At 44.4% G+C, this 25,000-nt stretch overlaps 1 protein-coding gene across 15 annotated transcripts in view; it reads left to right on the top strand.

The window, feature by feature from the left end:
• The window catches only part of LOC115540474 (receptor-type tyrosine-protein phosphatase delta), a 154,701-nt gene that overhangs the window by 70,070 nt on the left and 59,631 nt on the right, over nt 1-25,000 (top strand). For all 15 annotated transcript variants that reach the window (XM_030351788.1, XM_030351791.1, XM_030351792.1 and 12 more), the window contains one exon: nt 11,670-11,808. In XM_030351788.1, the coding sequence (XP_030207648.1) occupies nt 11,724-11,808 (85 nt within the window). In that variant the 5' untranslated portion in view covers nt 11,670-11,723. The remainder of the gene's footprint in view (nt 1-11,669; nt 11,809-25,000) is intronic.

Raw genomic sequence — 25,000 nt, forward strand, 5'->3', positions numbered from 1 at the left:
ACACACATACACACATACACACAAACACACAATCTGAACGTAAGTCCCTTCACAACAAGGCATGACCAACTCATCATTTTGACAACCCAGATGAGTTCCCGTCCTCTCCTGCTGGTGCGGGAACATTCACCACACCCCTCCCATACGGCCCCAGCTTCCCCACGCTGTCCCTCATACCACTGAGAGGGGCAGCACAGCAACGCTCTCCTTGTGTTTGGTCCTCTCCCTCCACACTGTGCTGCTATAACCTGCCAGGGGCCTCTGAAGGAGCACTCTCTACTGGGTTGATGCATGGGCCAGTCACAGGGCCATGCATCAGCCCATAGCATTACACGCCATTATGATTATGGGATGTTGGAAACAGTAACGGGTAAAAGTTGTACAGGTTTACGTGTTGTACAGGAAAATGTGTCTTTAAGTTATTATGAGGAAGAAAGAGGCACATTAACATTTGATATTTTATGTGTATGTTATACTTGTCTTTGTTATTTTATCACTTGAATTAGCTTTATTTATATTCTTATCATTATAATTATATCTATGATTATAATATTTTGGGTTTTAAACAAGTGCTAGAAAATGTTATTGGACGGGAAAAACAGGTGATTAACTATAAATTGCATCCGCCTTTTCACACTTCTAATCCCGTGCTCCAATACTGTCCGTACTATTACTATTACTAATACTAATACTGTACATCTTCTGGCTGTGTGTTGATACACTTGATACCTTCTCGAAACTACTCTAAACTATGTTAACCACAATGCTGTATTTCTTAGCTTGATTGTTCTGTGATTTATGTTGGAATGCCTTGGCTGAGATTTCCAAATCTTTTTGAATCTCAACTCATACCAGACCTTCCTCTTAGAGACGGGGAGGGGCTGTGGGGAGACATCTGTGTGTCTGTATAATACCCTTAGCTCCCCTGTAGCCATGGACATCATTCCACATAATGCTGATCTAAGGCAACGTCAGATCAACAATGGACCTCAAGCACAACATATTTCCATTAAAAGCCGTGACACACTGCATCAGATGGTGTATTATGGAAATGAAAAGCGGGATTATGCCGTTTTAATGACTTACCTGTGGCACATTGAGTCCACGCTTATCATTAATCCCATGAAGAGAAATTGATTTAATAGCCTCAATGGGAATAACTGTTTATTTTGCATGTGTCTAAATGGTGTTTCTGTGACTTCTGCGTGCCTTACAAAGTTCTTTGCATTGTATTTACAGCATGACATCATGCAGAGTACTCATTCAGAGGGTTTATGCTCCTTGAACCTGCCGACCCCTCCTCTGTCCCAAGCTAAGCCTAAACTCTTGTGTGAGCTTTTGTGTGTGTCGTGTAAGCTTCTTAAGTGGAAACATGGTTTACAATGGAAGGGATCTTACCAATGTCGTTAATGTTGATGTTTGAGTGCAGGATGCCACCAACCAATGAGCTTTCCCCCTGACCCGTGACTTTTAAATCACTCCCAATGGCAGCGCATAATGATGGATGACATCATTAGAGACACCGCTGACACAGATAAATGAGGACATGCTTTGATAGACATAATGCACAGCTCATCCATCTCACATTCAAAGTGAACACACAATTACAATGTGTGTGTGTGTGTGTGTGTGTGTGTGTGTGTGTGTGTGTGTGTGTGTGTGTGTGTGTGTGTGTGTGTGTGTGTGTGTGTCTGTGTGTGTGTGTGTGTGTGTGTGTGTGTGTGTGTGTGTGTGTGTGTGTGTGTGTGTGAATGAGTGTCTTTGGCATGTTTTACAAGTAAGAAGCTGCCATCCGGTAATGCAATATGTATGCCAGCTTTCATCAGGGCCAACAGCCTCTGTGTGTTCCTGCTGTAAGTAACCAACTAGTAGCAAGACTGCACATCTGATAGCTGTGTGCAGGCCTGTGTGTGTGCGCGCACGTGCGTGGGCGTCAGAGTGTGATGTGCGGCCCTCCCGAGGAAAGCCCTGTATTCTCCAGTCCACACAGTAATGACTGGTGGCAGGAATGCAGCGCTTGTCTTACAGTAGGGAGGAAAGGAGCAGAATGCTGAGGAGCTGATGGGCGCTTACAGTTGCTCACACAAACACTCACTCAAACACACACACACACACACACACACACACACATACACAGACACACTCTCTCACACACACACACACACACACACACACACACAGACACATACACACACACACTCTCTCACACACACACACACACACACACACACACACACACACACACACACTCTCTCACACACACACACACACACACACACACACACACACACACACACACCCACACACACACACACACACATACACACACTCACACACGTACACACATACACACAGCTTCACATATTGTACAGATATTTACATTCACTGCTTCCAACTGCTTTGCTAAGAGTAAAATCGATGTTGTTTCGATGAACAACACTGCAACACACTAGTCTTCAGCTTCAGAAAACATTGTGAGACCAGCCCCTCCCAAGTTTTGGATCTCACACGTCTCTCAAGTTCCATACACACTCAAATCCATGGATATACTTAAAGGCACACATTTAAAGCCACACAAACACACACACAGAAACACACTCTGTCTGCCTCATTATTTACTATCTCTTGCTGTCACATGTACACGGCGTCTCAGAGGTACGGACCTCTGCGGTGACCTCCTGATGGTGCTGGGTTGAGGGGGAGGCAGCAGGCCCTGGGCTGGGCGGGAGGCACCGGCACTCAGCCATCTTGACTTAATTCACCCTGACAACCTGCGGATCATCTGGGAGCCCTGTAACCATGGCGACTCCCGTTGCAACATTCCGGGTGGGTGGGTCGACCGAGGGGATTGGGGGCTGCTGTTTCAGTCCAGCTTCCTGACTGGTAGTCCTCCTTCCTCTGACTGTTAGTCCTGCTTCCTCTGACTGATAGTTCTGCTTCCTGTCCTCCTTCCTCTGACTGTTAGTCCTGCTTCCTAGACCGTTAGTCCAACCTCCAGGCCTGCTCCCTGCAACTGCAAGTCCTGCTTCCCTGGACTGTTGGCCCATCTGCCTCTCCTTCTTACTGGCCCTTCCTGTTTCCTCAGACTGTTAGCCATGCTTCCTGGGACTGCTAGTCCCCCTTCCGTTTCCTCAGTCCACTGGGACTGCTAGCAACGCTGTCTGTCCTACCTGAGACTTTAAGTCCTGTTTCCTTTCCTACTTCCTGGGACTGTCAGTCCTGCTTCCTGGGAGTGTGAACCCTGATTCCAGGGAATGTTAGTCCCATTTCCTGTTTCTCTGCAGTGCTATATATCGGTGGCAAGTGACTGTAGGCAGCTGCGCTTTGTGGAAAAAGTCCACATTATATATTTATTCTCACTAGTCTTAATTATTGAGTTGGCTGTGATGTGCCTCTCTCTCTCTCTCTCTCTCTCTCTCTCTCTCTCTCTCTCTCTCTCTCTCTCTCTCTCTCTCTCTCTCTCTCTCTCTCTCTCTCTCTCTCCCTCTCTCCCTCTCAACCCTATTTCTCTGGAGCTCTCAGTGTTTCCTCTCCCCTTATTCCAGTGTTAATTTCCTAGCTCTTGCCAGAGTGACAGGTTTATAATGTGTGATGGTATGATGTGACATTTTAGTTATTTCATAGTTAACTGCTTTTATGGTCATTTCGTTTTTCTGGCGTCATTAAAACGGTGCACCCATCTTGAATAATGATGCGGCGTGCTGTTTGCCTATTTTATGGGAGATAGTGCTGCTAAATTCTTGTGGTGTAATATTCCTGTCCAAATATTGTTCTAAATAGTTCACAACGCTTCTGGGTTAAATCCTTGTTTTGGCATATCGATATTAGGGTGTGGGTCCTACCCCACCTAACAGCGTAACAATGAAGCGCTCTTTCATACAACACAACCACAAACACAAACTAGGTATTTTAGTGCATAGCCATGGCTCTTCAAAAGTTTTTTTTTACTTTTATGGAGATGCCTGTGGGTGATGATGTGTGTCTGTGTGGTCTCTGTGTCTGTGCCTGTGTGTGTGTGTGTGTGTGTGTGTGTGTGTGTGTGTGTGTGTGTGTGTGTGTGTGTGTGTGTGTGTGTGTGTGTGTGTGTGTGTGTGTGTCTGTGTCTGTGTGTCTGTGTGTATTTCAAGTACATTGAATAAACAATCACGCTTCTGATTGATCCGAATGATTGATCGAAATTGGGCCAGAATTAAATATATTGTTAACCAATATTACATCATCATTTATCATCACACAGTGTGTGTGTGTGTGTGTGTGTTTGTGTGTGTGTGTGCGTCTATCCGGGCACAACATTTGCATGTTATCAGGAGTGGCGCTCATGTTCCTTTACTCCCTTACTGGTGAAAATCAATCAGAGCCAGGGAGGGCTATGTAACCCCATCCTAGTCCCTGAGTCGCTGTAACATGACATTGCAGAAGATTGATCAAGGAATTTATTTCTGGAATGCTCTGTCCTTGTACAACTCCCCCCTCACCCCAACCAGTACCCCCCCCCCAGCTAGCCCCTACTCTATCCCCTGTTTGACCTTCAATGTGTAGTCATGCTGTTATCATGCTAGATTACTATGATTTTTCATGAGCGTTGTGCTTTATGGCCGCGACGTCTTGCGTGTTCTCATGCGTCCATTGCTGCACAGTAAGCGATACCGGACTCGACGGCCGGTATTTGTTTTCTTCCAGACATGGAGGGGTTTAGAAGCTCTCCCATCAGCGGGTCCTCCTCTGAACAGGATATGAGTCATCTCTTTGACTAAAAGCCTTGTCTTCCTGTCGTAGCGCGGTGTCGTATGGACGGAAAAGAGGGATATCATGATCTAATGATGGTTTCAATTCATTATGATGATAAGAAGGCCTGCACTTTAATTTGTCACAATAGGGAGGTTTGAGACATTTTAATTACGTCGGAGTCCAGTTTTTGGTCGGAGTCCAGATGATTCAACACTATGTTTCCTTCCAGCATGCATTGCCTAAGCCAGTCATATTACAGACAGCCTGATTTACACGGTTACTCCTCATTTGGGTTACTTAAAGCCCATCAAGAACAATTAGATATTGGGAGATATCTAAGCATTGAGTAAAGAAACACTAGCTATGATGAAGGGAGGTTGATGATGTGTTACGGTGGAGCCCCGTCCCACTGCATCTTCTGTGATGTGGAAAGGATAGGATGTTCACTCAGTGACTGCAGTGCTTTCGCCTAGCATGAGATGCACGTGTGTGTGTGTGTTTGTGTGTGTGTATGTGTGTGTGTTTGTGTGCATGCAAGCAGATGTGTGCTTGCGTCCCATGTCTGTCCCGGGTGTGTCTTTGATTGTGTTGTGTCTTTGTATTGGTTCATGTTGAATGGCTGTTATTGTGAAGACCTTTATCTGCCTTGAAGATCAGTGTCACAAGTGAATGAGAGCACTGTCATTCAATTTAGGGAATTCTCAAAAACAAAATCTCATGGGTTGAAGGAATCAATATTGCATTTGGCTTGAGAGGTGCTCAAGGCCTTTCAATTATTAAATGGCCCAGCACACGAGGGAGGTTGCATAGAAAGGTGTGTTGATGTGCGCGCTTGTGCATTTGCCTGAATTCTTTGTGCCTATATCAACGTACACACCATGGTCTGTGTCTGTCAGTCCATATGCCTACATTGTGTCCATGCAGGCGCATCAGTTCCATGAAAACTCTTCTTATTTCAGCCATGAGTCACGGCATAGCCACTGTGTGTGTGTGTGTGTGTGTGTGTGTGTGTGTGTGTGTGTGTGTGTGTGTGTGTGTGTGTGTGTGTGTGTGTGTGTGTGTGTGTGTGTGTGTGCCAGTGCATGATGCGCGCATCTGGGCCTTGTATCCTAGCATGTGTCTCCTGTCACTGAGCGCCGGACACACTGTAGCCACGCCACGGGCTCCCTCACCGCCCCCCCGTCCCCTGCCCTCTGAACCCCCATGTATCCGCGGGCTGCAACGCATTAAAGAGATGACCGCTTCCCCTACAGCCACACCACACTGCACCGTACACTGCCAGCATCACATCATGGAGCTGGGACACATGTGCACACAAGCACTCACTGCGCGTCCACACACACACACACACACACACACACACACACACACACACACACACACACACACACACACACACACACACACACACACATACACACACACACACTAGGAAATTGAACTAAGCACCACTAAGAATGCATCACATTTTAAGTACCAGGGTGGTAGACACCCCCCCCCCCCCCCCCCCTCTTTCTTGTTGGCTTCTCCCCTTCAGCACCAAAACCCCTCTCTCCTCTGGAACACCGCTAGCTAGCGGTGTCACCCCCACTCTTCTGCACTGCTCAATTAGCTTCCAATGAGGATGCCACTAAACCCTGGCTAAATGGATAATTATACGTTGTTGCCTCCCCCACACACACATTCACGTGTGCACACACACACACACACACACACACACACACACACACACACACACACACACACACACACACACACACGCACACACACACACACACACACACACACACACACATACATACAAACCCACCTCATGCTAATCTACTCAACTTCATTACACTTACTTTCCTGTCTATCTCTCTCCCACACACACACACACGCACATGTTCTGGCTGTTTGTGCCAGAAATGGTCCAATAGAGGCCCGGCATGGGACTGTTAGTCACAGCTGGCTCAACTCTTCGATTGGTCACACTCCACAATCTTTTTGGCTCACCGTTTCCACACACTTTATTTCTTTATTTCTTCATTTATCGACGGCCACACTTATGGTCATGATTGTAATTGGACATTCACTGGAGAGATGGAGGAAGTTAAATCTAAATCATTTCAGTCGATTAGAGCCTTTTTTTTGTTAATAGTCTATCAAATAACGTAAACAGAATTATGAGTAAAAAACCTTTCTGATGAAGGTTATCAGACTAATGTGAGAATAGTCTAAGTAAGACGGGCCTGTGGGGTTTTCTTGGACCCAGTGCAACAGCTTTCTGGAGCTTTCTGTCTTGAGCTGAGGAAGAGAAAAACAGCAATAAGCCCGAAAATACACAAAACTTTGATTGACGTTCCAACGGCCCGGCTGTATTACACAAGACAGGGAGATATATGGCAAGTCCAAGACTCACTGAGGAGGATAAAGGTTAGGCTGGGACTGTGGAGATAGGCAGCAGGGCAGCTAAACAAATGGTGGAGGGCACGTCACAGCAGCTGCTCAGCAGAGAGGAGGAGAGAGAGAGGAAGAGAGAGACACTGAGGGTAAGAGGGAGAGAGAGAGAGAGAGAGAGAGAGAGAGAGAGAGAGAGAGAGAGAGAGAGAGAGAGAGAGAGAGAGAGAGAGAGAGAGAGAGAGAGAGAGAAAGGGAGATGGAAAGTGAGACGAGTGGGCAACGAGGGAGGTTTGTAGAGGGAAGGAGGAAATGTTTTTTGGATGGAATAAAGTGATAAACATGTCTGTGCAGACAGACAGACAAACAGTCCACCTCCTTATCTCTATCAATCTGTTTTTCCATCCCATCTTCCATCTCTCTAGCTGTCGGTCTACTTTATTCATCTCTTATTTCTGTTGGGGGGGAACACATCTCCTCTGTGCTGCAAGCATTATGAGCTCAGGGTCCAGTTATCAGTTATTAATGTTGACTATCTATAACCCCAACCCCAGACCCTACTTCAAGGCCCCCACACTAGACTAGCAGTTTTGCTAAACTCTAAACTAAACTCTCTCTCTCTCTCTCTCTCTCTCTCTCTCTCTCTCTCTCTCTCTCTCTCTCTCTCTCTCTCTCTCTCGGTTTGTCCCTAATGAATGCTTGTGGTTACCAACGCAATCATCTAGGCACACAGTTAAGATACACACGTCCATTATGTGGTTATTATTTTTTAAGGTCGAAATGATTGCAAAACCTCAACAACATGTTTTAAATGCATAACACGACGGACGCAAGAACGAAGACGCCTCTTTTACTGCCCCGTCTCCGCCCGGGCACGGGGACCCCGGTGGGACACTAGGGTCTGATTGGGTCTGGTGGCCCAGTGGTGGGAGTGTCAAACCGTATCTCCCCTCTCAGCGCTCTGTCGCCTCCGGCGCTGCCTCTTTCTGTGACGCTGCGTCCCCGTGGCTGAGGCCGTTTGTCTCTCTATACACGCCCCCCTGTCCCCCCCCCCGTGCCCTGTCCCACCCACACAGCCATCCCTTTTATGTGGTTCCATGTTTGTCGCCCCCCCTTCAGCGCCTTCCCTTCCTCCGCTCTTCTGCGTTGGTTTCAGCAATCTCAACCACAATGTATGCCACTACAAATCCCCCCCCTCTCCCCCCCACAGTTTTCTAACATTTTCTTTGTATAGCCTGTCAGCCCCCCAACTCTCTCACACAACACAGACACACCCTACAGACTCTCTCTCTCTCTCTCTCTCTCTCTCTCTCTCTCAATCTCCCTCTCTCTCTCTCGGATCTCATGTGGATGCACACACACACAAACACACGCACGCCTGTACCCACCCACATACCCAAACAAACACACACACACACACACTCACACACACACACACATACACACACACACACACACACACACACACACACACACACACACACACACACACACACACACACACACACACACACACATACACACACACACACACACACACACACAGACACACACACTCACACACACACAGGTCTTTCTGCTTCATCAGTGACCCATTATGGAAGAGCATCCACCATATTTGATCCATATTCATATCGTGCTCAATTAGACTAAATTATGCAAATGTACACCAAAGTACATGCACTGGAATGTCTTTAAATAAGCCAAACCGTGTGCATCTTAACAAGGCAAGGCATGTTTATTTATTTAGCACATTAATCTGATGCTATGCAATGTGCTTTACGACAAATATACATAACATTAGCCAAGCCTACGTAGCCCATAATAAAAAGCCCATAACAAAGTGGCATTACGTATTTCAAAGTAAGTGCTTGGTTTAAGTTTTTCTTGTCTTTGTTTTCGGAACCCTACATGATGATGGAATCCTGTGTGTCGATTTCGCAGCCAAGTCTGAATGTGCCAAACAGTCCATGGTGCCAAGAGAGATCAAGGTTATCCCAAAGCAATTGTATTGGGCTGAACCAAGGGGATAATCCAGCATGGGTTTGTTTGTACGGCGCTTAGGGAATACTAGGGATGCTACCGTGCTACAGTGCTCCTGTGTCCGTGCCCCACCTCCGCCTCTGTGTTTGACCCAGATGGTTTCCTCTGTGTTTTAACCAGATGGTTGCCTCTGTGCTGGGCCCTGTAGATTGCATGACAAAGTATTTTCTAAAGGGAATTAAATGTTCAAAGGGATTAGCACCACAACACTGCGGTTGATTCAGTCCATTTTTATGGCAGCTTCAATAAAAAAATACATGCACACATACACACATTACATGCAAATTTGCGCTCAAGCGTGTGCAGATGTTTTGCTATTTTGTCCCTGGATTGCATGCAGAGACTTCCTATCAGGCAGGCACAACGTGGACAGATGTGTGTGCATGACGCATACATGCACGCCCGTGTGCTTGAGAAACACATATGCATGCCGTGCGCTCTACCATGTAGAAATCGTTGGATGTGAACATGCGGTCATAAAGCACACATGCATGCACCCGCGAAGATCCGAAAGGGGCAGCAGGTTCATTGAAGCAACACATTCATTACGCATCAGAACACACACATATGCGAATCCTTATCAACTCACTTGTCCAGTCTGTCCTCATCTTTCTGCCTGGTCCTATCTTCATCACTCTGCCTCTCCTCACTGTCATGTTTTGGACAGCAGCCTGGGATCTGCTAGGTGTCATGTGGTTTGATGCCCAGAGCTGTGAGGTCTGTGACAAACGCACACACAGAGATGCCTGTCTGTTCTCTAGCCAGACACACACACCAGGCCCTGCAGATATATATAAATAGAGAGTGAGAGAGAGAGAGAGAGAGAGAGAGAGAGAGAGAGAGAGAGAGAGAGAGAGAGAGAGAGAGAGAGAGAGAGAGAGAGAGAGAGAGAGAGAGAGAGAGAGAGAGAGAGAGAGAGAGAGAGAAAGAGAGAGAGAGGGAGAGAGAGGGAGAGAGAGGGAGAGAGAGAGTCACAGAGAGAGAGTGGGAGAGGGAGAGACATCAAACAGTAATTGATGCAATGACAAACAGTAACTGATAAGATGAAGCAAGTCATGAGGTGTGGGGGATCAGAGGCATGTCTAATGAAATAAAATATGAAAGTCACATGGTGAGAGAACGAGGGACGTCCCTGAGTCTTTTGAGTGATAAACACTGTATTTTAACGGAGAGCCTAAAAACCGAGTGAGTCAGATACTGGGGCTAGAGGGCTGCAATGTGTGTGTTGGTTGAGAATACAAGCGCACCACAGCGAGCAGATAACAGCTGTCAATCCGCTCTTGCAGCACTCGAGCTGTACAGTATTGACGTCATGAAGTCTTATCTTAAAAAACTAAACACATTAAAGTGCTGTTCTGTTAATCCCCCATTTTATTTAATTATTTTTTTCAATTTAAATCTTGTTCTGGATTGATGGCGCCCCGTTAAAGGGGCGATGCACGGGGCTGAGCTCTCTGTTGCGATCAAGAAAAGTGTACAGGCAGGCGCTGTTTTGAATATGCATACTTGCTGTGTGTTGTAGCCATCTTGGTTGTGATAACTTCTAGGGGTTGGGTGTTGGTATACCTTTTACTTATCGACCAAAATAGGTGCCAGTCAAAAGATACCTTATTTTATCCTTTTTCTACCTTTATGTCGATTATTTATTTGATTTGTACGTTTTTTCTCTTAGACCATCACCACAAGCGTTCTTTCTTTTTTATGCAATGTGTGATGGCCCACTATCGCAGTGACTACAGTGTGCATTGACAACCTACACTATCTGGTGAAGTCAAGCGTGGTGTATTTGATGGAGTTGGCAGTTTAGCATGACGAGAACAAGATGCCACCAAATGTTTGAAAGTACGCCTGTGGCGTCTGATAAAACAAAATGCATAAATGGCTGCAAGATTAGTTACTGACTGGCTAGTGGCTAGATTGAGAATGTTTGTTGGGATGTTTAATATTACACTGCACAATAATTTGAACACTTTCAAAATGTATTTGTGGAGAAATAATAAAGAAAAGGGAAAGAGTGAGAGCGTTTTAGCCCACTGAATGCTTCCAGTCACAAGATAGTTAAGATCGAATAACGTAGAATAAAAAGGTTTGCGTCTTAAGTTCTCAAGGTATCATATAACTTAAAGGGTACTGGCATCTGTCCTGCTATCGTAATGTTTTAAACAATACCCAGCCATACCTTGACACACGAATCACACACAAGCACACACAAGCACACACAAGACACGGGCTGCCGCACAACAAGAACACCTCCGGCTTTGTCAGGTTGGTTCTAATGAAGACCGGAGCGACAGCTGCTGCAGTATAACAGCCCATCCCCTTAAGGGGACTCTGTGTGTGTGTGTCTGGGTGTGTATGTGTGTGTGTGTGTGTGTGTGTGTGTGTGTGTGTGTGTGTGTGTGTGTGTGTGTGTGTGTGTGTGTGTGTGTGTGTGCGCGTGTGCGCAATGCACTAAATTTTGCATCCTCTTGTATTTGTGGGATTCTAACGACTTCATTTCTCTCTACCTTTGTCCCCAGGTTGTGAGGGCCTGTTTCTGTCTTCCCATTGGTCAGTGAGGCAGTGAGCTCAGCATGAGGGCTTCAACGTATCCCATGATGCACTCTGCCAGTCCTGGCCTGCTCCTGCTCAGCTTCCTCTTCTTTACTGATGCTGACTGTGAGTCCACTTTCTCCTTCTGTCCATCCATCCATTCCCTATCTTTCTATCTGTCTGTCTGGCTGGCTGTCTTTCTATCTCTCTATCTTTCTATCTATCTATCTATCTATCTATCTATCTATCTATCTATCTATCTATCTATCTATCTATCTATCTATCTATCTATCTATCTATCTATCTATCTATCTATCTATCTATCTCTCTCTTTCTGACTGTCTCTGTTGTGTAGGATGAACACACACACACACACACACACACGCACGCACGCACGCACGCACGCACGCACGCACGCACGCACACACACACACACACACACACACACACACACACACACACACACACACACACACACACACACACGCACACATACTTAGCACAGAAAACATAATATGTTATGTTGGGTATCTTGTTTGGCACAAGCTGTCCCAGTATTACTAGGAATGTAAAAAACACCATATGGCAGATCAGATCAAACCCCAAATCAGTATAGGTGTGTGTGTTGTGTCTGTGTATTTGTTAGTGTGTGTGAGTGTGTGTGTGTGCGTGCGTGCGTGCGTGCGTGCGTGCGTGCGTGCGTGGGTGTGTGTGTGTGCTAGCGTTGCGTGTGTTTAAACCAAATCAAAATGGCCCTAACAGAAGAATATTAGAGAAGAAAAGAAGAATAGACACTGAATCATTCACACGTGTGTGTGAATGATTAACATTCAGTGAGCCAATTTTCATTTCAGGACTTTTTAAGGGATAGAGTTACAGTTTTTCTCAGTCGCTTTGGTACATTTCTCAGATCAGAATTGAAATTTGCAAAACAGTACAGTAAGTCAATTTCTCAAAAGTATTCGTACAAATAGCAAAACACCATGGATTTCATGCAAAAGCAAGTCTCTTGCTCAAAATCCATAGTTCGTTTCTCAAAAGTAAATATCTGTGTCAATGAACATGTCAGTGCCATCAAAATGACAAGTCCTTGTGTCATTGTGTACGGATAAGACAGTCAAATTCCTTAGTCATGTTGTCAATATATAATAACAGTGTACTCTGGAGGGTTCTGATGAAGTTCTGATGTAAACCATGGCGAAAGTTTTGAAGATAATTATTGTAAATTGTAAGTTACACCTTAGTGTATGTGGGAGATTGATTGCAAGAGACTGGAAAAGATTCATATTTTCGCTTTGACTGTGCACTGTAATTTGTTGACAGACCATGTCATTGCTAGAAATGTGAACATGGGAAAATCTCCTTAGGGTAAGCTGTACATGCATTGCTGTATGAATTGCAGTGCAGTCATCCTACACCTCCTGACGTTCCTGTCTGTTGGGCCACAAATTCTCAGACAATGTAACATTGTGTTGTGCTCCAGCTGTATATACACTTGCCAGTTCATGGTTCAGGAGATGCACCTTTGAGCTATTCCAGTAAACTGGTTGATCGTTGGTCGATATAACACTTCGCACATTTCCCTTCTTTAGAGAAAGTCAAGATTTAGAAAAAAAGTTGAATGGAAATGTATAGAAATATGCTTGACATATTATGACAACTTGTTCAACCATTTTGCATGTAAAGACTTATGCAATGAACTAATGCCTAAATGTTGTGGGGGTGAAACTGTTCAATAAATACCCATTACAATACATTTTGATCAACATGACATAAGCAATTGATAATGTAGGAAAGAGCAGAGAATTGTGCATAATCATTTGCATGAATGTACCAAAGCATTTGCAACTTGTTCAAAGAAATGAGAAACCGCTTTTTTGATGTGCACAACTGACACAATGATGTGAAGATTGAACAGGTAGTTTGGAGAATTTCAATTCTGATCTGAGAAATGTACAAAAGCGACTGAGGAAAACTGTAATATCGTTACAAATAAACATGGCCAAGAGCCAGTGCTTGGCGGCAGTGTGTCGGCGGTGTGATGACAAGCACAGATACGGCGGTGAAAAAGGGAAATCTTTTCCCGTGCCTTGAGGGACACAACCCTTGTGCCCGCGGTCACACGGCGGCGTGGGGAAATCGTTGACACGCGACGCCGTAGCGCCGGAGTCTGGAGTGAGCGGGCACACTTTGAAAAGCACACAGTCGCACACAGCGCACGCAGGAACACACCGCGGAGCACTCAGCCTTCGGCCCCCTGCCGTCCCCCGGGGCCCGGCCGCTGCCAAAGGCCAGTAACGGGGCCGGTCATCCATCACAACCATAAAGCTCCCGGACCTATTCTGGATGGGAGGGGAGGGAAGGAAAATGGCGCGTGCAAGAAGATGGGAGAGAGACACGGGATACAGAAGATAAATGCTTTCTGGCCTGCCGTCTCTATTTTTCTTTAAGCCCTTTATATTTCATTTTTTCCCCTTCCCTTTTCTTGTGTGTCCTCTCCTCTCCCAAGGGGGGGAGGAGGGGGGGGGGAGGAGGGCCTTGATCCGATAATGGCTCTTTATTAATTGTTTTTTTTGTAGGTCACTGTACTAGACAAGGAATTCTTCTTTCAGTCGTCACTCTGGGAATTCTCTTAAATCTGCATTTTAGCCCGTTAACCTCGAAGTCCTGATTTCAAATCACTGTCGAGATTTGTAATGGAACCTGCTGGGATTCTAAAATCCTCAGACACTATATATCTATACATTTATTTGTCTATATTATATTATTTTCTAATTATTACATCTATTTTTTATATATTTTTTGCAGATGTAGTTGTGTAGATGTTGTAGAAAAATAAAACTTTAGGTAAATATTTATAGTCCGATGCTAAACCAACTAAAATCTGGGTGAATGTGGCATTTCACATTTATCCGCTTCATATTTGTTGCTGGAGGCTGGGATTGTAACTGCCTAATTGGCTCACAAATATTCGGCCATCCGAAAAAGTGGGTGTAAAGGTTTTCAGAAGGACACAGTGTAGACATGCCACTGTAGAAATCCACTTCATAACATCCCCTTCTGAAAGCTTTGTCCACTCGCACAAATGGGTTTCCTTCGGTTGAATTTCCCCGTCAGGAGACAAGGCCTTACTCCGCCCCTTGTAGTGCTGGTTTCCGGTCCATGCACTGTGGGCCTTTTTCCCCAACAAGTCCTGCTATGAGATAGCAGGACTGCTGGAGGCTGCGATTAGTGCAGATGAAACACTAAGCACAGTTAGCACGACAATGGACCATATGTGTGATCATATGAGCTTAGCAGTGACATGCTCCCACTACACTTAGCCCTCTTTGAATTAAAGTTGCTTATCTCCATCCCTCGCTTTCATTCTCTCTCCTCTACCCTTGTTTCTCTTTGCTTCTATACGTTTTTGTTTTTTTTCTGTACAGTATGACATCTATCTGTTGGATTAGGAATAATGCCCTGATCCAGTGGACAAACTAGGCCAACGCCCCATGCTAGTGGTGAGAGACCACCACCATGTAGCTAATGGTGGGTTCCTGATCCTCGGACGCAAGCCTTACGAGTCGGAAGTCAGGAAATCTCCCAGCTTTCTTGCGGCAATTCTTGGGCGCACGCACGCCCCCTTTTTGTCTTCATCTCTCGGGATAGACCGAGAGTGGACCAAGGGCAGTGATGACGCTCTCAACAAAATTTGTATTTGTACCACGTTGGTCATTTTGGCTACTTTATTCTGGCCACCAATTTATGCATTGCACGGTTTTGCTGTGCGTGCAATACAATGTAAAGTTGTGTTGCTTTTTAGCTAGTTTGCTAAAAAGGCTAATGTAACTAACAATAAACAACGACTAGCCAATTTCATGACACAATCACAAAGTCGAACGGGAACGCTATAAATGCTCCGAGACCAGAATGCTCCGTCAAAAGTGCAACTCGGAAGGCTGTCGTCCGAGGATTCAGGAACACATCATAAGAGTGTGAGCAGAATACGTTCCCTCTCTAATCATCACACACGTTGAAATACTTAACCTTATACTGTGGCCTCCTGGAAAAAACCTTGAAAACCTCCTTGAATTGGGATTTCTTTAGTTTTATTTACATTTCTTAACTTTCTGACATAGTATATCAATTAGTTAATTTAGTCATTTACTTTTCAATACTGGAAATATGATGACGACAAACAACCAAATACCAGGTTCATGTACCTTGGGCCTGGTACCTTAATACAAAATGAAAGCATTCACTCCTGGAATGGCCAGGTCCAGTTTATAGGCCTGAGGCACTGTACGCTCCATCTTTACAACGAGAAGGGGAAGTAGATATTAAACATTTTGTGTGGATAAAGTACTTACAATCACAACTTAGACAGGGATTAAATTGTGATTCTTAATGAATCACAACAGTAAAGGGAATGCAATGACTATCAAAGTCAAAGGCGGCCCCTATCAATCTCCGTTGTAAACACACTGTATATCTGTCTTTACGCACCACGGTACGGCCAAAGGATATAGCCCCTCTCTCCGAGGCTATCGTCGTAAAGATGTTCATGTGTGAAATCATTTACAACCCTGGGATAAACCAAAAACTATACCGTCAAAATGTCATCTGCATCCTCCTCCAAAAAATAAAGCCAGGTGAATATTGATGACCTGTCAGAATGTAGGCCAGCCTGAAGGTGGAGGCTTTGATTTTAATCTAGATGGTGGCCCCACACACACACAAATACACACACATACACACACACATACACACAAGCAGGCACACACATACCTGAGCACGCACACACATAGACATAGACACACAAACACACACAAACACACGCACGCACACACACACACACACACACACACACACACACACACACACACACACACACACACACACACACACACACACACACACACACACACACACACACACACACACATACATACACAGCAAAGCTAGTTCTGATATGTGACCCCTATGGAAGTGGCAATCAACATCTGCACAATTGTTTTTGATATTATCATAATGATTATTATTATTAGAATAAGTACTTAAAGCATATTCAATATTCACAGTTACAAGCGTATGACCATCTGGAAGGTTCAAGGAGTTATTCTTGACAGGATCTGATGAAACAGTATTCTTTATCGTAAATGCCACCAAATAATCAATAGTAGTAGTCATTGTTGCGTCCTAATATTGTGCACCAGTTTTTACTTTGACTTTGATTAAGTGTTATTTTACGTATGGTACGATGTAGTGATGCCATGCCCAAAGATTCGCTGAGTAATTCCATGTCAGAAATGTCTTATAGGCCTGCTTTCATAAGACCTTGGTAATATCGTTGTCCAGATGTATCTCCACTCCATGTTAGTGTGTGCGTGTGTGTGTGTGCGTGTCTGGTATATGTTGTGTGCTGTGTACGTGTACATGTATATAATCCAGTCAACAGTGTTAAGATTAGACAAGGCTTTACATGGTTTTGTGAGATCGTCATAGCTGCTGCGGACAGATGAAATCAGGGTGCCTCAAAGAAATGAGATGAAAGGGTCAAAGGGTTCAGGGATTAGTTGAGGGTGTGAAATTCACCCTTTCGGGGTCGGGGGTTATATAAAGGACTTGTGTTTAACTTTAATTATAGTGTACTATATTCTTTTAAAAGATCTCCACTCAAATATAAGTTTGTTTTATTGTATAATGTATTATATATCATACTGTAATACGCAATTTAAACAATAAACATATTCTTGAAGACACATGAAAAAGCTTATTAAAGTCAGCGTGGTTAAACTCGGGGCTGGTGGGCAGGGCTAGGTAGAGGAACCAGATATATGGCAGCCATCGCATGAGCGATGGCTCATCTCACTTTCCCACACAGTTCAAAGCCAGAACCTCATATATTGCAAATGTATGTTCATATTACTAGCGCAACCCAAAAAAATGTATATAATTATATTGTTTTAACGGAGCAAAGCACACAGACCACAAATGTAAACTGGCTGTATCTTTCATAGGACAAGTCTATTTTGTAAGCAAAAGATTAATCGAAATCCATCGTTTTGCCGATTTGAATGAATCCTCATGTGAATAGATAAAAAGAAAAAAATATATGAGGAAAGATTGGAATTGATCATGATCAACAGATTGGAAGAAGACTTAAGATGAGTGTTTTCTTAACTTGGCGCTCCTGTCGCTGGCTGCAGCCAAGTTGCCTCTACGCTTTGTCTTCTAACTAAGTGTTGCAGTGGGAGTATATCGTTGCTTTGGACCACAGCCTCTACTACATGACACCTGTGTTGCATCAACACATTTAATCATGCTACATTCTGCATGAAAAAGAAATATGGCCTCCCGTCGTTTTTTATGGGTTTTCTGTGTACATCACGTATCCCATGCCAACCTTGCAGTTTAGCCGCCCCTATTTTAAGACTAATAAGAAGCCGCCCCACTCCCTGTTCCCTGCTTGCCAAACACAGAGATTAACTTTGGGTAAAGGGTCCGCCGATCCAATATGTTCTGCATTTCTTCTTGGTACCATGTTAGAAAGACTACGTGTTCTCATTATGTTCCCTGTTACAGCCCTGATCAAGTATATAATGTACTGGATGAACGGCTAGTAGATATAATACACTGAATATTAAGCCCTAATAATATACACCTCTTAATAACCATATCAACTGATGAACAGATGGATGGATTCAAATGATGATTCATATGTTTCTAAAAATACTTCAGGTATTATGCCAGTGTGTGCTGTGCTCTACCATTGTCATCGGTCGGAGAAAAGCCATGTTGCTATTTGCACCTAGCATAGCTAGTGTGCACCCATCTGGGAGAAATGGTATCTGACCTCCGTTAGCTTAGCGTTAGCTTAGCAGGTGAAAGCGTCCTAGGATTGCAAAGGCCTTGAATATGGCTAGCTTAGCTGTAACTTATTCTAGAAGCAGCCCATGTGTGAATAATGTCCTCTGACTAGCACAGAGGAACCTTTTATTTACCCTGATGGGAAGCCGCTCTGACCCAGTCCGGTCCCGGCGGGAGTAGCCTGTGTGTCTCTAATGACCTGTGAGTAATGGCTGGCTCCACGCGAAAGCTTCATCCCCTTGTGTGTCTCTCTTCCTCCCTTTGTGTTGCTAACAAATTAACTGTGATTAAGTAGACAATTGCCAGTGCCTGGGGTAGCCATGGTGGGCTAAATGTGGTGCTAATTGGGTACGTTTAGGATTGGCATTAGCAGAAATGCGCTGTTCATTGTATGCTCTTTAGATGCAAGTTAACCAATACTTCTAAGAGAAAGGTTGGCTTGAGTTTGTTTAACAAAAGAAAAGGGATAGACAACAGTTTATCAAAGGTGCTCAAATCAGATCTAATCTCCAGTGGCAATGAGCACAGACATGTTGTTTTTTTAGGTCCACAAATAGGACAATCATTGTTTATGTGTGAGGCTATTATCTAAATTTAATGAAGGGACGATGCGGAGATAGTAACTGCTTTGACGTGTCTGCCTAGAATTAATGGATGACCCATCACTTACACAAATAAAATCATGATTTGGAATGACACCCAAAAGGGTGGATTAAGTAAAGGAATCCTTAACCCTCTTTATTATTTTTGCACTCAATAATGATCATTAAAATGATTAACATAACATGGCTCCCCAGACATCACTTGAGGAATAACGCTACGGTTATAAGTAATTTGTTTTGCAATTCCTCAAGATGAAACGCATCCATGTTTTAGTTCCAAGTGCTTTTGATCATTACACAGTTATTCCTTCTGGTTTCCTGAATGGATCCTCAGACATGGGTAAACTTCTAATGAAAGCCAGAGAGAGAGAGAGAAAACACAAAGCAGCAGTATTAACTTCTCTGCATTGGCTGCCTGTGTCTTTCTGAATTTATTTTTGAGGTCCCAATGCTTGTTTATAAAGCTCAGTTTCAGACTGCCTGTCATTCTTTGTCCCAAAAAGAGCCCTCCAGTTGTCTGCTGCCAGTCCTTTAGAATTCCCCGTGGTACTTGATAAGGAAGTAGGCAGGCCGTTTTCTACTCAATATGCAGCAAAGTTGTGGAACGACCACCGATAGGAGGCTCTGTGGGCATTCATAAAATAAACCCAAACACACAAAAGTGCCCGCAGTCCAGCATTTAACGATGAGGTTTTACTTGTTTCATACTCTAACGCCCTTAAACTTAACCTTAGTACTCTTTACTATTTTATTGTGGTTTTATTGATGTGCTACTCGTTTTAAGCCTGAGACTATCTTAGTTTGATCCTAAGGAAATACTCCATAGAATAAAACGTGCTAAATAAATGAACTACTGATTTTCAATGCCAATCCCAGTCTATGTTTGGGGGGTGTGGAGGGAGATGCATCTTCAGTGCAGCCAGGAGGGGGTTTAGTGCTGCCGTCACCACCACCAGCCCCAAGCTGCTCCTGTTTCATCTCCAGGACACAACTAAGCAGCTGATAATTAGCTGTCGTTCCATGGTAATGTGTTTTAAGTTATGGAGCTGGCCCCACGCCTCCTCCAGGGCCGGCCATCGGGGGCCCTGGCAGAGGCCCTGGTGCTGGCTCTCTGCTGCTCAGCGGGCCTGACAGGCCTGACTCCGTTTCCATTTGGAGAATCATCCACCAGCCAGCCACCCACCGCCGTTTACACGGCCGCGCAGACGCAGCGCTCCCTGGCACCGGCTATAATTAGACTGGGCCCGGCCAAATATCTGCTGGAGCTCACACAGACCCTCACGTGCACACTCACACACACACACACGCATGAACATGCTTGAAAACGCACACACACACACACACACACACACGCGCGCGCGCACGCGCACACACACACACACACACATAAATACAGACACCAACACACAAACATACAAACACAGACTCACACACCTGCATGCACGTGCATGATGAACACACACATAAATATACACACCATCACACAAGCACATACACACACACACACACACACACACACAAACACACACACACACACACACACTAACACACATAAATACACACAAAAACATACACACACATACATTCACACACAGACTCAGACACACACACACACACACACACAAACACACACACACACACACACACACACACACACAAACACACACGCACACACACACACACACACACACACACACACACACACACACACATAAATACAGACACCAACACACAAACATACACACACAGACTCACACACCTGCATGCACGTGCAGGAACACACACATAAATATACACACCATCACACAAGCACATACACACACAGACTCACACACATGCATGCACATGCACGAACAAAAACACACACACACACACACAAACACACACACACACACACACACACATACACGTCACATACTGCCCGAGACAGACATTTTGAGTTTAAATAAAGAGGCGAACAGGCATATGTTTCGGGCTTTTTGGCTTTCTAATAATTATTTTATTGCTTCAACACTGACCCAAGAGCACGCGTGGACAAGCACGCCACACTCACACATTCTGAGTTCATTAGCGTGCTGCGTTTCAAACTGTGATACTTGGATTTTAATCTAATGAGGAGCTTCAATAACCATTTCTCGTTCTCCCCTAAGGGACAGTTTGCTATCCCGACTGAGCAGAAAATAGCATTGCATTGCATTACACACACGCACACACACACACACACGCACACACACAGACACACACACACACACAGACACACACACACACACACACACACACACACACACACACACACACACACACACACACACACACACACACTGTGCACGCATGCGGTTTGACCCGCAGGGCTAGTTAGCATCTGGGCTGCCCAACTGTTCCCTGACTTATTTTCTTAATTTAGCATATCTTATTGCCATTACCTCTTTCTCTTTATACTCATCTAACATAACACAGTGGCTAACTTCTCTCTGCTGTATTATATGTAGCTTTTTTAGACAAATGCACTCCGATTCTGAGCACCTGCTTCCCTCCCACCTTCCCCTTGTCTTTGTTTGTCCCTCCAAATGACTGATGAAGGCACCCTCTTGTAGCCAGAGAGCAAATGAAACCATGCTTTCTTAGGTTCGGATTAAGTCTGTTTATTTGGTATGGGTTTTTTTCAGTGTAAATGTGCGTATCTACCTTTCTTCACCCACATTGTTAATGTGTATACATTTGCTGGTTTGTTGAAAATGATGAATGAATTTGTTTGATTTTGATTTATTTGTTCAATCTAACGTAAGCAGGGCGTGCAGTGAGATTTGTCATTGGGTGCGCAATCCTTGGGTGTGAAATAAAACATAGAATTAATTATACATTGGTTTCGGTTTAAAAATAACCGATTGCTAGCTTAATCAACCAGTTCATGTAAATGTACTGTAAATGTAGTCCGACGGAGAATATGGGAAATCAGGGTTATGTCAATAAAAGAAATGCACCTCTTCCTTTTGGGTTGAAGAAACCTAGGTACCATGTTGTTCGGATGCGCCTATTTGTGAAATTAGTCATCCAACAAATTATTTTGTTAATTAAAGGGCCTTTACTTATTCTGCCTCTTTCAATGTTACAAAATGGCATGCGATATGAAGAGAGATAGGCTAAGACCGAGAGACTAATACAGTACAATTGTTCCCCGCAATTCTGCTGTTGTTTTAAGGGTGGACAAACAGTGAGAGTAGTATGTCTTCATGTATTCTCTATACATAGCAGGGGAAACCATTTGGAGGAACCTTCTTGTAATCCTGAAACACCTCAGTGAACCTTTTTTTTCCTTCCCCTTATCTCTTAAGTTTTAAAGCATAGATTGAAACATCCCAAAGGGGCTAAGAAGATCGTTCAGCCCTGGAAATGTTCAAAGTTTATCACACGTCTTTAAGCGTGATTCGAAAGTGGTGGGCCGGAGTGGAGTGGTACTTGGTAATCCCACCATCTGCTGCCTGGATCAGAGTCGCCGCTGTACGTCCACATTATGTAGGCCACCCTCTCTGTCCATCTCTTGATCTACCCACACCACACACACACACACACACACACATACACACACACATGAACTGACACGGAAAAGATTGGTGCAGTCTTAATTCCTTTTGCAGTTCCCCCCCTCTCTCTCTCTCTCTCTCTCTCTCTCTCTCTCTCTCTCTCTCTCTCTCTCTCTCTCTCTCTCTCTCTCTCTCTCTCTCTCTCTCTCTCCTTTCCTCTCTATCTCCTCAGTGGTTCCCCTCTTGCCACTATCTTTACATTAGCTAACCAGCGTTTCTCTGTGCAGGAGAAGCTTTTTCTATCTCTGGTGGATTCTTATAATGCGTGTGTCTCCCTATCTGTGTCCGCCGCAAAGTTTACATTTTCCTAGTATTTCACTGCAGCAGAAGTCCTCTCGCATATGCGTGTGCATTTGTGTTTGAGCGTGTGACTGTGTGTTATCTTTCCAGTGCAAAGAGACAGCTAGAGAGTGGTTTGCTTTCAGAAGTTCGGAAATGAGAGACTCTGTGCGTGACGAGAGAACGATAAAAAGCAGCGAAGCTTCATTCAAGTGAGTGGGGGTGTTGGAGTGTGGGAGGGCGGAGTATGTGTAGGGCCTACCCAGCCCCCCATCCCCACCATCCCACCCTCCACACACACATCCAGTCTGTTAATGTGACAGGAGTGCTTACATAACACCCTGGAGACAGAGAGAGGAGGAGGGGGAGGATGAAAGAGGAGGGGGGGGGGGGAATCATATGATTGGAGACAAATTTGGAAATGAGAGAGACATAAAGGGTAGACGCCAGAGAGAAAGGAGAGAGAGAAGACACTCACTTGGAGAATTGATTAATCGTGTACTTTAGTGGAGAGAGTGAGGTGCCAGAGGTATAGAATGGAGAGAGAGAGAGAGAGAGAGGAGTGAGTGTGAATGTGAGAGACAGGGGAGATTGGAATATCCACTTGCCTTTTTTTCCATGGCTCTGCTGGCTTTAAACTTTTCATTTGTTTTGTGGCAGAGAGATTAGCAAAAGGATTAAAAGAGTGATTCCACACTCATTCTCCCTCTGCCTCACTCTCTCCCTCCCACACTCTATCTCTCTGTAGCTCGCCCTCTCTCCATCCGTCCCTGTCTCGCTCTCTCTCTCTCACTCTCCCTCTCTCTCACTTTCTCTTCCTCTCTCTCCCTTACCCTCTCCCTCTCTCCCTCACTCTCTCTCCCTGTCCTTGTCTCACTCAGAGTGAGACAAGGACCTCATATAGCCAGTGAGGACGAGCATGCTTGTTTCTTTCCCCTTAAGATACTATGTATTTAGAAGATTCAATTATATAGCAGTTTTCACTTTGAATCCATCTGTTTATAGTGTAGCGAACGGCAGTTTGTGGATGAGGGGGATTAGGGTGAGCGGCTGTGCATTCTTTAATCCTGCCATGTTTTGGAGACGGTAGTTTTTGAGGTAGTTTCCCTATTCTATATCACTGAAAGCAGGCTTTCACCCTTTTGGAGAAAGTTGGTAAAAAAAAATTGTGAATGGTTGAAATGGTTAAGTTATTCACTGGCTGTAGGCAGAAAAAATGAACCTTGGTGCGAGTACGATATATTTGCCTAACGGTAGATACCTACTAGAACCTCACACAATACAGGCCAGTGCAGGGCAGCGTAGTCGTTGGAACGGGAGGGAGGGTATTCACTTGGTTGCAACCTCACTGCTAGTTGCTACTGAATTCTACTCACTGGACCTTTAATACCTATAAATTCTAATTACTGGACCCCCCCCCCACCAAAACACACACATACACGCCAAACACTCACACAAAATTGGTAGTATACTTTCTTTGTTTCTTTATTCTTTATTTCAAGGATAGCCCCTTGATATGTACCATCTAATTTTCGAGGGGGTCCTTAATAGGTAGTAGGTCATAAAGGATTGGGCATCTGGTTTTATTGTTTGGTGGTATGTGTCCCCTCTCTATCTCTCTCTCTCTATTTAAATATGCTTTATATCACGTGACCTCATCAGTGTGCACTCTCTCTCTTTCCATCTCTCCCCCCAGCCTGAGAAAAAAATATGTTAACAGATCTTTGTCACATTTTGCCCTTTACTTAAAAATAAAAATAAAAAATAAAAATAAAAATACGCTGAAACAAATAAATTAAAACAATCATTATATTTGTATATATATACAGAGGAGTAAAGATAGATACATTGTTAAGAATGCTCCCCTCCCTGCTCCCCTCTCCCTCCTTTCTCCTATGTATTATCCCTTTCTATCATATTATCTCCCTCTCTCATTCGCTGTTTTCAATTTCTACATCTCTCATTCGCCTCCCTCTCTCTCTGACACTCACATCCATTTTCTGT

This window comes from Gadus morhua, chromosome 3 (genome assembly GCF_902167405.1).
Source record: "Gadus morhua chromosome 3, gadMor3.0, whole genome shotgun sequence".
Taxonomy (NCBI): domain Eukaryota; kingdom Metazoa; phylum Chordata; class Actinopteri; order Gadiformes; family Gadidae; genus Gadus; species Gadus morhua.